Source organism: Pholis gunnellus (assembly GCF_910591455.1).
Source record: "Pholis gunnellus genome assembly, chromosome: 20".
NCBI classification, from domain to species: Eukaryota; Metazoa; Chordata; class Actinopteri; order Perciformes; family Pholidae; genus Pholis; species Pholis gunnellus.
Window position 1 is genome coordinate 14,774,851 of NC_136547.1, and position 12,133 is coordinate 14,786,983.

The 12,133-nt window shown below is 41.6% G+C and overlaps 1 protein-coding gene across 1 annotated transcript in view; it reads right to left on the reverse strand.

Annotated features, from left to right (window-relative positions):
* Window positions 1–12,133, reverse strand: part of cntnap2a (contactin associated protein 2a) — a gene marked incomplete at its 5' end in the record, with an annotated part of 287,105 nt that overhangs the window by 50,882 nt on the left and 224,090 nt on the right. The window contains 2 exons of the mRNA XM_079181068.1: window positions 3,027–3,154; window positions 5,424–5,580. Of these exons, the coding sequence (XP_079037194.1) occupies window positions 3,027–3,154; window positions 5,424–5,580 (285 nt within the window). The remainder of the gene's footprint in view (window positions 1–3,026; window positions 3,155–5,423; window positions 5,581–12,133) is intronic.

Consider the following 12,133-nt stretch of genomic DNA (forward strand, 5'->3'; position numbering starts at 1 on the left):
TTTTTTGAATTCTTTAAATTACCACTTTCTTCATTCGTTAAGGTGAAATAAAGTGAAACAAAATAGCCTATTTAGCATGACTACATCACAGTGACACCTTTTTTGTTTGCTTTTTGGTAATAGAATCCTCAGTAATTTTAACTATTGCCATCACCTCACTGTCTAGATGTGTGTGCAAGCTGAACGACCAAACAACAACTGGAGGTCCATGGCTGACACATTGTTCAAATGTGCAGGTAGCCTTCAACATGTGGAGCACAATAGTCGATGTACTGCAGTCAGAAGCTTCTCCCAGTAAACTGTACAGCCATCATGTATCACTCTGTGCATATCATTGGGAAGTCGGACCAAGCAGACAGTTCTGATTCTGAGAGGGGAAAGAGAGGAAGAGTGTGTGTTGTGAAGAATGAAGATCGGGGTCCCTTGTTAAAACGCATTTGTGTTTGGTAGTCATTATGATATATGGTGATATAACAAGTGGTGAAGAGGATTTAGTGTCATGGCAACCTCCTCTCCTGGAGTGCTCGGGAGACCAGAAACTAGTGTAACGAGAGCTCATAGGACGATAAAAACATCTTCACAAATGAAAGGAATATCTCTGCCACAGATTTAGGCTCACAGAAATAGAATAGGAGTAGAACGGACATTCCCATTCAAATCAACGTAACAGGATTATCAGAGAGGCAGCCATTTAAACGTGTACTGTTGCCATTGTGACCGTTGTAGTGCGCTAACGTCCGCATGAACTAAACTGACTTACGGCAAATCGAGGAATCACTGAGGTGAGGTTTTGAAGTAACGACTAAAACAAGCCGTGGAGTAGTAACGTCACGGAGCGCAGAGAGCCCGAGTAAACGAGTACAATTTAACAACTTAATTCTTCCTCCACACACCGTAGGAAAGATTACCATCGCCAGAAGAGTGACAACTTTACTGCTACTGGTACCGATTTAAAAAAAGCAACTTGGGCACATTTCTTTGAGCGTCGTCTTATATTTACTGTCTCCCCTCGTTGATGTCTTATTTCACCATGAGCTGCTAGAAACAAATGTTTAAGGGGTGGGGAGCTAAACCATGCAGTATCTTGAACTAACCAAACATTCACGTAAACAAACAATGTACAGAAACACGAGCTCAATGTGTTCAGCTCTGAAAGCTTCATGAGCTATTCCAACTTAAAGCGTATTTTTAAATGCAAACATGGTCATGACCTGCTTTTTTTTTACGAGACACAAACACACCAGTTGAGTCAACCAACGGGGCCTCAATAAATACTAACTGTCGCGTTGCATTACGCAAAACTTCACTCAGACAATCAGTCTTGAAGGATCAGAATTATCGAACTGTTTACCACCAGTCTGGTTTCAGGCCGCTTCGCTGCATACGAGACAGTTCTCCTGAGGATCACAAATGACCTTCTTTGGACAAAAGATATACTGTAGGAGAATATGATCTTATTTCTTTTAGTCTTTATGTTCCATTGTCCATGCAGTACTGCTTGACCTGCTTTGGCAATGTGTTGGCATTTCAGATGCAACACTAATATGGTTCAACAGACATCATAGAGCCATCCGTATCTTAATAGGTAAGATAACCTTTATCCTCTACATTACTGTACAGTCCAGTGACCTTTGTTGTAAGCACCATCTAATTTTCTCTATAAATTCTTCCACGGAGTAAAATTATCACGTTATAACCCCAACAATTTCAGAAGTCTGCTCAAGTAAAATTACCTGTTTGTCCAGGAATTTCCCACAAATTAAATAAAGGCCATGTGCTCCACCTGACTGCTCAAAAGCTTAACACTTTGCCAACAGGGGGATTTTAATACAAGCTGGAGGTGATCTCTTGATTCGACCTTTGATGAGCCGTTCACAAAAGGTGATGCAGTCATGCCCCTAGACTACAATCTGCTGAGAATTATTTTGAAACTGAAACCGATCCTCTCAGCAGCTGTCATCAAGCCACATATTTCCTCTCAAATAGGCCATTGCAGCTGCAGCTCTGCTGCCTTATTAAAAACTCCCTTTTACACCTGCAGCTAGTCCAGAATATTCACACAAGTCTACATTTTATCTGTGCGGGTACCCTGTAAGGTTTGGAGTTATCTTTAAGATCGTACTGATAATTCTACAGCACAGTGGGATTTAGCTCCTGGCTACATTACTTGCCTTTTCAGTCTTTGAATCAGAGCACACCGTGGCACCCTCCGGCCTCGTGTGCGTCTTCTTTTGTAGGTCCCTTGAGTCAATCATTCATGAACATTTACAGCACATTGTAGCTCATAGGTTCCTGTTCTTTCATCTCAATATTAATCTTCACAAATGAAGCTCTAGCGTAAGTTCAGTAAGGAAGACTGTACTCTTGTATGCGTAGGCTTGTAGTTTATTTCTCATACATCTGCCATTCACTCCTCACGCATGTTCACTCATTATTTCCTTGCTGTCGTTGTTCAGGGCTGTCAATCATGATATCAGGTGTTTAAATCAGCTGGTGTCCCCTGTCCAATAGCACATCGAAACAATTTCATCATCTTGCTGCTATGTCTTTTTAAATATGATTGTGTCTTTACCTTTAGTACGCTCATGCAGCTGTTACACACCCCTCCACCTCCCCATCTCCGCTCAATCTTCGCAGTTCCATCAGCTTCATCAACTCGTCATTCTAACAGCCTCATCAGCCACCACCACCACCACCAGTGTCTGGACTCCACGGGGGGATTTATCATGCTGCTGCTCGGTGCAGACGCCCCTAGATTACAAATCTCCCCTTGGAGTCCAAGCGCCAAAGACTCTCAAGACTTTATCATCACATATCATCTGTTAATAAAAAAAACAATTATCTTTTCTTCATCTAACTCGTCTCTCCTGATTGAAATGAGCTTGTTGGTCCAAATCAATCATCATTCTGGATTCTATCGACCAAGCTGCCCATCGGTCAAAATCCTAAAGATTGCTGCCGAGTGTTGCATCATCAACTACAACTCCACAAGGCATACAGTATGTATAAATGATAAAAACACTTACTATCTCCTTGGCAACGGAGTGGTCCAACAGTCAGCTTGGCTTCAGAGCCTGGTCTGTTGGTGTCACCCACGGCAACCTGGCTGACCGGCAGGTGTTCTTTGTATATCAAGAGGCCAGAATCGTCTCTCCTGTGAGACGAGTTGAAAGAGACATGCAGAGAGCGGGACGAGGACAAAACAGGTTAAACAAATTCTGCATCTTTTTCTGTTTAGAAACCTTCTTGTATTTTGCACATTTGTGATTATATGGCTACACTATTTATACCTGTTCCAAGGGAAGGCTAATGTTGCAGATGAAAAATATAACCTTAAACGGGAAACAGATGAATAGTGTTCCGACAGTGAAGAAGGTATCGCAGATGACAGCTATATTTATGGAATTATCTTAAATAAAGCAGCGCATACAACCTAATATACACGTATGTATATGGCAGAATATGCATTGTTTGTATGGAACTGAAAGCACACGTATAATTTCTGCAGCAGAGGCATTGTGTATAATCAGTATGCTTCATAAACTTAACATAACAAAATGATGGATTACATAATCAATACAATAATGCATGGATAGATGGGTGGATAGGTGATGTGATATTTAAAGCAATCTATGGATGAGAGTGAATATAATGAAATCAAATGATTTCTGTTGCTATCATTAGTCTACTGATAATATAACAACAATACAAACATACACACAATATTAAAATCATAGCCTTTAACGTTGGAATGAGTTTCAAATGTTCTAAACTCGTCACATTACTATTTGATTTTAACTGTTTCCTATTCATTGTTGTTTGGAAATAAAACAGTAACATCTAATTTATGGCTTTGTGTATGCATGTGTGTGTCTGTATGTGCATGTGTGTCGGTTTGTGTGTGTGTGTTTCTTTACTATGTGCTGCCAAAATGTGGGTAATGAGTGGAAATAGAGTTGTACGGGTAATATTTCATAAACTCACTCAGCCAAACAATAAGATATTAATGCATACATTATTAATGGCGAGAACCAGACAGAGTAAGATTCATTTGTAATCTCATCAGTTTTAGAGATGAGGAGGGAGACATGAAAGTAAATTAAATCTCTTCTTCTTGCTAACACTTAATTACTCACAGACAGACATACAGTAGGTACACACATGCACACACCCGCAGAAAGCAATGCAATTGGTTTAATGAGAATATCCATCAGCTGGCTGAAGGAGCTTTGAAACACTAACTGTTTGTTCTGGAGGCAAACATCCCTCTTGAATAAATGCATCACTGATGGTGGCATTCATCATTCAGTCAGTTTGAAGTTAGACACCTCATCAGACTGTCCAGCTGACAGATTAATCCAACATTAGCATTAGCAGTAGTGACAATTTTAACTTCAGTGAAATTGTCCCATCAAAGTGTCCATGGGTACGGCAGATTTCACTTTTCAAGTTTAGTTGATGTATAATCAGAGTTGCTATATTAACTGTAGTCTAGTGGTTATGCAGGGATTCATGACCCCTACACCCCTTACTGACTGTAAATTGACCGTTCACTGAGCCCCAACCCGTTTACAATAACGGTAATAATAAATTAGTACTTTTCTGGTCCTTGATTGACAGGAGTAGACAAAAGCCGCTTCTTCTTTCCAGTCGATGGCCGTAGATTTAGCTGCAGTGACAACTTTTCTTTGCAGATTTAATCAGCTCCAGCTAGCAAGCTAGTTAACATTAACTCCCTGAGCTGGTTGAAAACTCCCAGTCTCAGGCTGACTTGATAAATATGCACTTGATGACTACCTATATGGCATTGTGTGAAAAGAACAAGGCTGAAGCAACATTTCCCAGGCAAAAAGTCTGCTTTCCCACCAGTTAATGATCCATGTCACGGAAATCACACTGTTATTCCACTCTAACATAACATCATCTACTATAGAAATAAAAAATGTGTTGCATCTGTAACAAAGGATGAAGACAAACCAATGTGTTTGACTGTTTCGGTTAAGGCTTTTCAACACATGTGCAATAGATCTTCTGATTACCCAGGTGTACTGTAGCTTTAGTGACATGGCAACTGAAGTAGGATGGGTACACAGCATTGATGTGTTTCATCACAGTACAGTCATATCACTTAGTTTATAGCTTAAAAGAAACCTGTGTAAGTGTGCAGTTACTATTGAAGCAGAATGCACAGCAGAATGATGTAAATAACAGATGTGCTGACTCAGCTGCATGAATGTCCCAGTATGACCCGCTGTGCTCCACTGCAGTGGGTGGACTGGGTGTGACCAAAAACCTTTTCACTGGCAGCTGTTTCTGTAGACTTTAATTAAAGTCAATGGAAAACTGAAACTGTGGGGAAATTAATCAATACAATATTAATTGTTTGTGCTCCCGATGAACATTCACGTGACAGGCTGACTTACCATTGTTTGTGGTCGGCGTCACAGTTGCAGTCATACTTGGGGTCAGTGCAGTTCCTGTCGATGCCACAGGCACACTTCTGGATGCCGGGGCCTGAGCCCCCCCAGTAGAAGTGCTTCTCGCTGCCCCGACCCACCCACCATGTGTAGGGGGTCCCATCTGCGGAACAAACACAGACAGAAAAAAACAACGTGTAAGTCATGTCCCTGCTGGTTTCTGGCTGGATACTACAATGTTCACCGTGTTCCTCGCAGAAAAGAGCAAAACACAAACTTTTGTGAAGGCAATTAAGTTGTGCTACCAACTGTCCAAACTCCTTCCTATTGCAAGTGATTCATTGTTAAATCATTCACTGTTTGAGGCTTTTGTCGCATTAATGTGATTTATATTGACAGCAAGCAGCTGCATGGTGAATGTAATTCATTTGCTCAACATGTTTTACACAGCTGGATGGTAAATGCCTTTGAGACAGGCAGGCCCACTTAGTCATAGATCACACCTGTGATTTCAGAGAACTACTAAAACACAGATTGAGAGCATTATTTACATTTATCTTTTGCATTATCTGTGCTTATATAAATGCCTGTGAGAACGTAGGCACTTCTCAACACATCTGTTGACAAACAAACACGTCTCTGTGTGCATGTGTGCCTGTGAGCGTGCGTGTTTTAATGAGTGGATAAAAGGTGAAGGATCGCCGCTTTTCAATAAGAAATGTAATATTGTTTTCTTCACCTTGGATAACGAAATTCTGGCATGGGACAGTAACCAGGCAGAGAGATAGGTGTCAATATTTTGGTGCCTGAAAATACATCACAATATGTGCAAGAGAGAGTGAAACAATATTACATTTCCCTCTTTATTCCAGGAAAATAAGCTGCATTGTCAATATCGCTTTGTCAAACGCTTTCAGAGACAATGAAATCTCCTGAGCCATATTTTTTATAGGAGGGGATTGAAGCCGACTTTTCATGCAGCACAATTACATTGAGAGATATGATATACTGTGCTGTATTATTGCACACTTTTATTTTCTGAACTGGGTCTAAACTCCCGGAGGAAGCTACGGATGTGTCTGTGTGTGTTTATATATATATATTCTGTGTGTGTGTTGGCCTTGGTGACCTGTGGGTTTATTGTCCTCATAAAAAGAATTAGCTTCATCTCTCTTCAGGCCACTGTTCAGACAAGCCATTGTCAATAGGATTAACACTGCCTGCTCAAGAGACTTCACAATCATCTCCCTTTATGTGGACACGTACGTGTATGTGTGTGTGTGAGTGTGTGCACTTCTACACAAGTGAGAACCAAGTTAGAAATTAAGACCTTCACAGATAGGTCAGCAAGGTCCCCAACCACAGCCAACTGAGCTAAGCCCCAGCCATCCGAAACGCCATGCATCTTGCCCCCCAACCCAATTAGTGAGTGTCATGTCATCGTCCTTGAGGCTGTCTACTTTTCAAAGTAAATGGCAAGTTGGTGCAGCAGCGTTGCCTCTAGGTCTTATAACACTATCTCGGAAACGGGGAGTGAATCAAGTCATTAGGACGAAGCGATTTTTATAAGAGCAAAGCACTACCCTATGCTCAGTGAAAAAAGCATCGAGCATCAAAAGATTCAACTTAACACCCCTGTGTGCGACTCCTGATGGCACAAACTCCATACACACTAAATTGCATAAATATATAAAAATAAAAAATAAATAACAGACTTTCTTGCGCTAAGAATCACGTTTTCAAATGTGGGCACATCAGTGCGGTCTCACACAAGTCACATTAAAAAGAAAACAGTTGCTCCGTCTTGTGTGTCAACAGTGCAACAGTGAGCGAGCGTCACTCTAATAAGTCTTATTCACTCACTTCCGGCTTGACCTCTCACCAACCCTGCCATGTCACAACAAACCTGATTCAAGTCTTCAATCTTCTAAGCTTTTTAGACAGGTGGGGAGCATGTAGAATAAGATTGTTTCCATATAAACATTGCAACTTGATCCTTTTCATAACCTATTTTTCAGAATGAGTAATAGAAGAAGACAGAGGAGAGGAGAGGAGAGGAGAAGTCGTGTAGGAGTAACAGCAGGGCATCAGGTGGAATGGGAGCTTTGCATTGTGCCAGTTTAAGTCTCCTGTGTGATTCAGTTCAAGCTCTGCCAAAACAAACAACTGAAGAGTGGGGAGTGAGGAAGAGGGTCGAGGGGAGATGAGAGAACGACAGCATGGGTGGATGGAGATATGAGGGAGGAGAGACGGAATCATACTGGCAGAGAGTTCATATGGAGAGCCGCAGAGAGCGGGCACTGCCAAGATGGGGCTCAACAGCATGTTTGTGAGTGCATGTTTGAGATGGACAGAGTGTGTGTGTGTTTGTACTTAAATCCTGGGTAATTATCAGTCCCACTAGAGTAAGATTAGCTTTAAGAGTGGTAGCTGTTTGTGTGTATTTCAATGCTACATTACATGAGAAAGATTTTGTTTTGAATATGAAAAAATACTGGAGGAGTGTTGGTGGAGCAAAATAATAAAGAGCAAGGGATTAACTGGAATAAAACAGACAAATGTTTGTCAAGTGAAAGCAGTGAAAGAGACAGATGTATGCCTTGTCTTGGGAATTGCAGCACTGCTCTGTTGCACCGTTAACCACAATAAAGGATTATTCCGGTTTACTACAACTTCGGGCCCATTCACGCACTTTTGGCCATCATTGCTATGAGTAATAATAACGTGTAACTCACCAAGTTACTTGCTGAGATCTGTGAACACAGCGACATCGCTGACAAGAAGTCCGAATGGGCAAGAAACACCATACAGATCTTAAGACAGCCAATATTATTTGGAAAGGTGAAATTATTGTACAAATCGTGCGCTGTAAAAATCCTTCATAATTTTCAGACTTACTGTACTAGTTGTGTTGGTATCCTGCACCACATATTATAGAGATAGGGTTTCATTTTTCATTTTTCCCTCTGAATAAAGTGGTTCAGTTATAATCTGGCTAATCTTCTGCTCGTATACTCCCTCGTGTCTCTTACCCTGTTGGACGTGGTTGTAGCGACGTTACGTTATTTCTATCTGCAGGTCTCAGCCATTATTTTGATAAAATGTTATTATCAATCAAAGAAACAATAGTAAGTCCACGAAACTCCAAAGAATGAATACATCAAACAGTCCAGGCTCAGATTTGTATTTACCATCTTTATAATTTTACCCTAACATCCGTCCTCATCCTTTCCTTGCTCTCTGACATCCAAATCCCTCAACAAACATGTTAAACGTTCACAGGAGAGGAGAAAACAGACATGACGGATTGATAAGGCCCGGTGCTGTGTTCCTCTTCTGTCCTCAGGGACAGCCACACAACACTACTTATTGTGATGGTTTTATCTATGTGATATTTCAACATCACACCTACAGACACCCCCCTCTATTTATCTCCTCGCTCATCCAGAGAGGTTAATATCTACATCTTCATCATGTCTGCTGCATTTTGAACAGAGACGCATATTCTCCAAAGCAAAGACAGAGAGAGCTGGAGAGGGAAAGACAAGAGAGATTACAAGGCTGTGTGGGATAAGAAGAATGACAGAGGAAAATTAAAAAAATGAAGATTAAAAAAAAGAAGAAGAGCAGAAAGAGCATGATCGCTGTCTTCATATATAGTGATAAGAGACCTTGCCTCATCCTTCCTTCATAACCATTTATGCTTTAGCCATGCAATAAGATCAAAATGGCGCCCGGAATACTTTCACTCTTCAGGAGGGTTACTGAACCAAATGTTATTCTTATTGTATGCTTCTATTAGCCTGACTGAGCTGAGTAGAGTGTAGGTGTCTGTAGGCCACGCCTTAATACTAGAACAAAAACCAAAGAAACACTCAAGACACGCACCAGAGTTAGGTCACACCTGTATGTTATGATCGTTTCAAAAGTTGGGTATTTCAAAATACGGTCTTTTATGAGATGTTGGGTGTGCTCCGAGTTCAGGCTGACATTTCAGTGACATGTGGTACAATTGGAAGCAGCCTCAGGAGAGGGGAGGGAAGGTCGGTCGGCTGCTTCGAGCTTATCACAGATTGGTCCGCAGCACACAGGTGTCCATGAAGCTCCTATTATCCGTTACAAATACTGGAGCACATGGGCCACACTTAGTTCATATCAAGGGATCACACCCCTGCCAGTCAAAACGCGAACTGAAAGGTCAGTGGGTCCAAAATGGCACTCGACATGCTCAGTCGCTCATATCCCGTCTGGGAAATGATGGCTTTTAAGAAAGGCGGTCAGTTGGAAGTGAAATGCCAGAATGGCATTCATAATCCTTAGGTTTGGCTTCCTCATAAACCTGTCTCAGACATCACCTTTCGTTTGCACCTTTACCAGAGTCATTACACCTAAACGAGTGATTATGATTGCCTTCCACTTACAATGAACTCCCTCTCTGGCCCTGCTGAGTGACAGGTATCTGTACAGTAAGCGGAAACCTGCATGAGCAGAAGCAAATATAAACATTTCTTCTTTTCTCTGCACTGATCTCCAAGGAGTGTGAAAGTGGATCAATACTCTCTAACAAGAGCAGCTACTGTATCATTTAGAAAAAAATAAGAAATGGTGAGAATAAGTCTTATGCACACTGTCGACCCCATCAGGAGACAACAAACGCGTGCATGCCCATTCACACTGAAGGGCTCTGGACAAAGACAAGAGTACGCTCTCCCATCTTCGAGAGTTTTTGCACGCAGCCGCGGATCAATTCGTCTTTGTCGGGGCTCCGTTGGTCTCTGTTCTTTGTTGTCATCATTGGTTTGCGTTTCTGTTTGTTGTGCAGAGAGCCTGGTGTCTCCACTCTGCACCCGCTGGTCTTTGTTAGGCTCCTATCCTCTTAACATCTTTGTTTTTGGAGGGAGACTGCGGGGAGGCATATTAGCTATGCCCCAGGGTCTCACCACAGAGCTACGGATAATGCAGTGTGCGCTTGTGTGTGCATATATGAGAAAAAGAGAGAGAGAAAGAGTGTGTCTTTCTTTGTCCCTGTCCTTTTGTTTATCTACAGTATATGCTAGCATGTGTGTCTGTGTATTCTCCTCTCGGCTCATTTTAATCCGTCTCTGAGTCTTTGCCTCGCTCCCCTGTCTCTCTCTATTGTCTCAATCGTTCTCCTCTCCCGTACCACCTATCCATCAATTTACTTCAAGACCTCCTCCCACTGTACCTCCCGGCGCCACCACCATTTACTCCGTCGCTACGGCTCCCAGATATTTAGGCTTCTCTCTACTTCACGCTCCTCACCTTTTCCTTGCTCTCTCATATCTCTTGGTCTCAGAGGCCTCTTTCTTTTTTTTCTCTCTTCCCATTATGTCTTCCTACCTTCTCTTTGCTCTGCCGGATCTCTTGCTCTACCAGGTTTCTTTTTACCACTCCCTCATATCTGCCTTGCACACCTTTTCTTACATTTTCATATCGGTTGGTCTCAGTGGTCTCTCTCTCGCTCTCTGTCTCCACGCTCCATATCTGTCTATCCCATTTCTCTATGAATCCTTCCTGGCATCTTGTCTCTTTATGTTCTCATTAGTCCCGCTATAATCTGCCCGTTAATCCATGCTAATTGCAAGCTCCCCTTGCTCTGATCCTGCTCTGATGTTGTATTTGAAACACATCCCGCCCTGCCCGTCTATCCTTATGGTTTTGGTGTGCAAACATCTACCATACATACCACCATATCAAACGCCTTTGTTTTTGCTTGTAATTCTTTACTCTTGGTTGAGTACATTTGGGTGAAATGGGGGTATGAATATTCTATGGTAACTCATATGTATCCTGTGGAGTTTTTGACCACGGGTCCCTGTTTTATTAGCATCTTGCTAACAATGGCAAAGAAGGAGGAAACTGCCAGCACGCCAACATGGATGGAAACATGCTGTTCTCATACAGCGTTTGCTATACCTTCAAAAATCAATGTAGATATCTCACAAAATCAATTTGTACGTAGTACACCTAATCATGAACCAGGAGGTATAAAAACCTTAAAAACCTACACAGGCGGGCGGGAGTGGAGAAGGATGGGTCAAACAAAATACCTGTTTCTCACCTATAGGTGACCGCTGTTCGTGTACCATGTGAAACGTATATAATGTGCTTAAGTAACGCTATTTCCGTAGTTATTTCAACCGAAAGCACAATCTTTTTCTAAACCTAAACAAGAGGTTTTGTTGCCTGACTAGGTTGTTTCCTGTGGAGATGGAAGTTTATTTAGAAAAGACTGTACGTATGCAACGAGCGGATATTTTCACGTGTTGCTGGACTTCAGTAAGAAAACTGAATAGTAACTTTTTTGTAAGATATCAAACAAACCGTTGTATGAGTATACGTTGACGTAAACAATGTACATTTTTTATTCTTCCAAACATCTTTTCTACAAAATGTTTTACAAGGAAGACAATGCGTTCAGCACGTTTGTTAGGCACTGAGGATATAAAAAATGTGTTCTATTGAGAAACACTGAAGGCTATGATAAAACATAAGTATGTCATATAATCATAATACTGTATGTTTGTTGGTATTTTGTGTTGTTAAAAATGAAAGCATCCTATAAATAATCAAATCAAGCAATAAGCCATTTTTTGGGTGGTGGAGGGAGGAGGTTAAAGAGGAACAGTGTAGAAATGAGTTCACTGTTGCCTGCAGTGCATGCAATGTCAGGTAAGACATCTCTGTTGTCTACA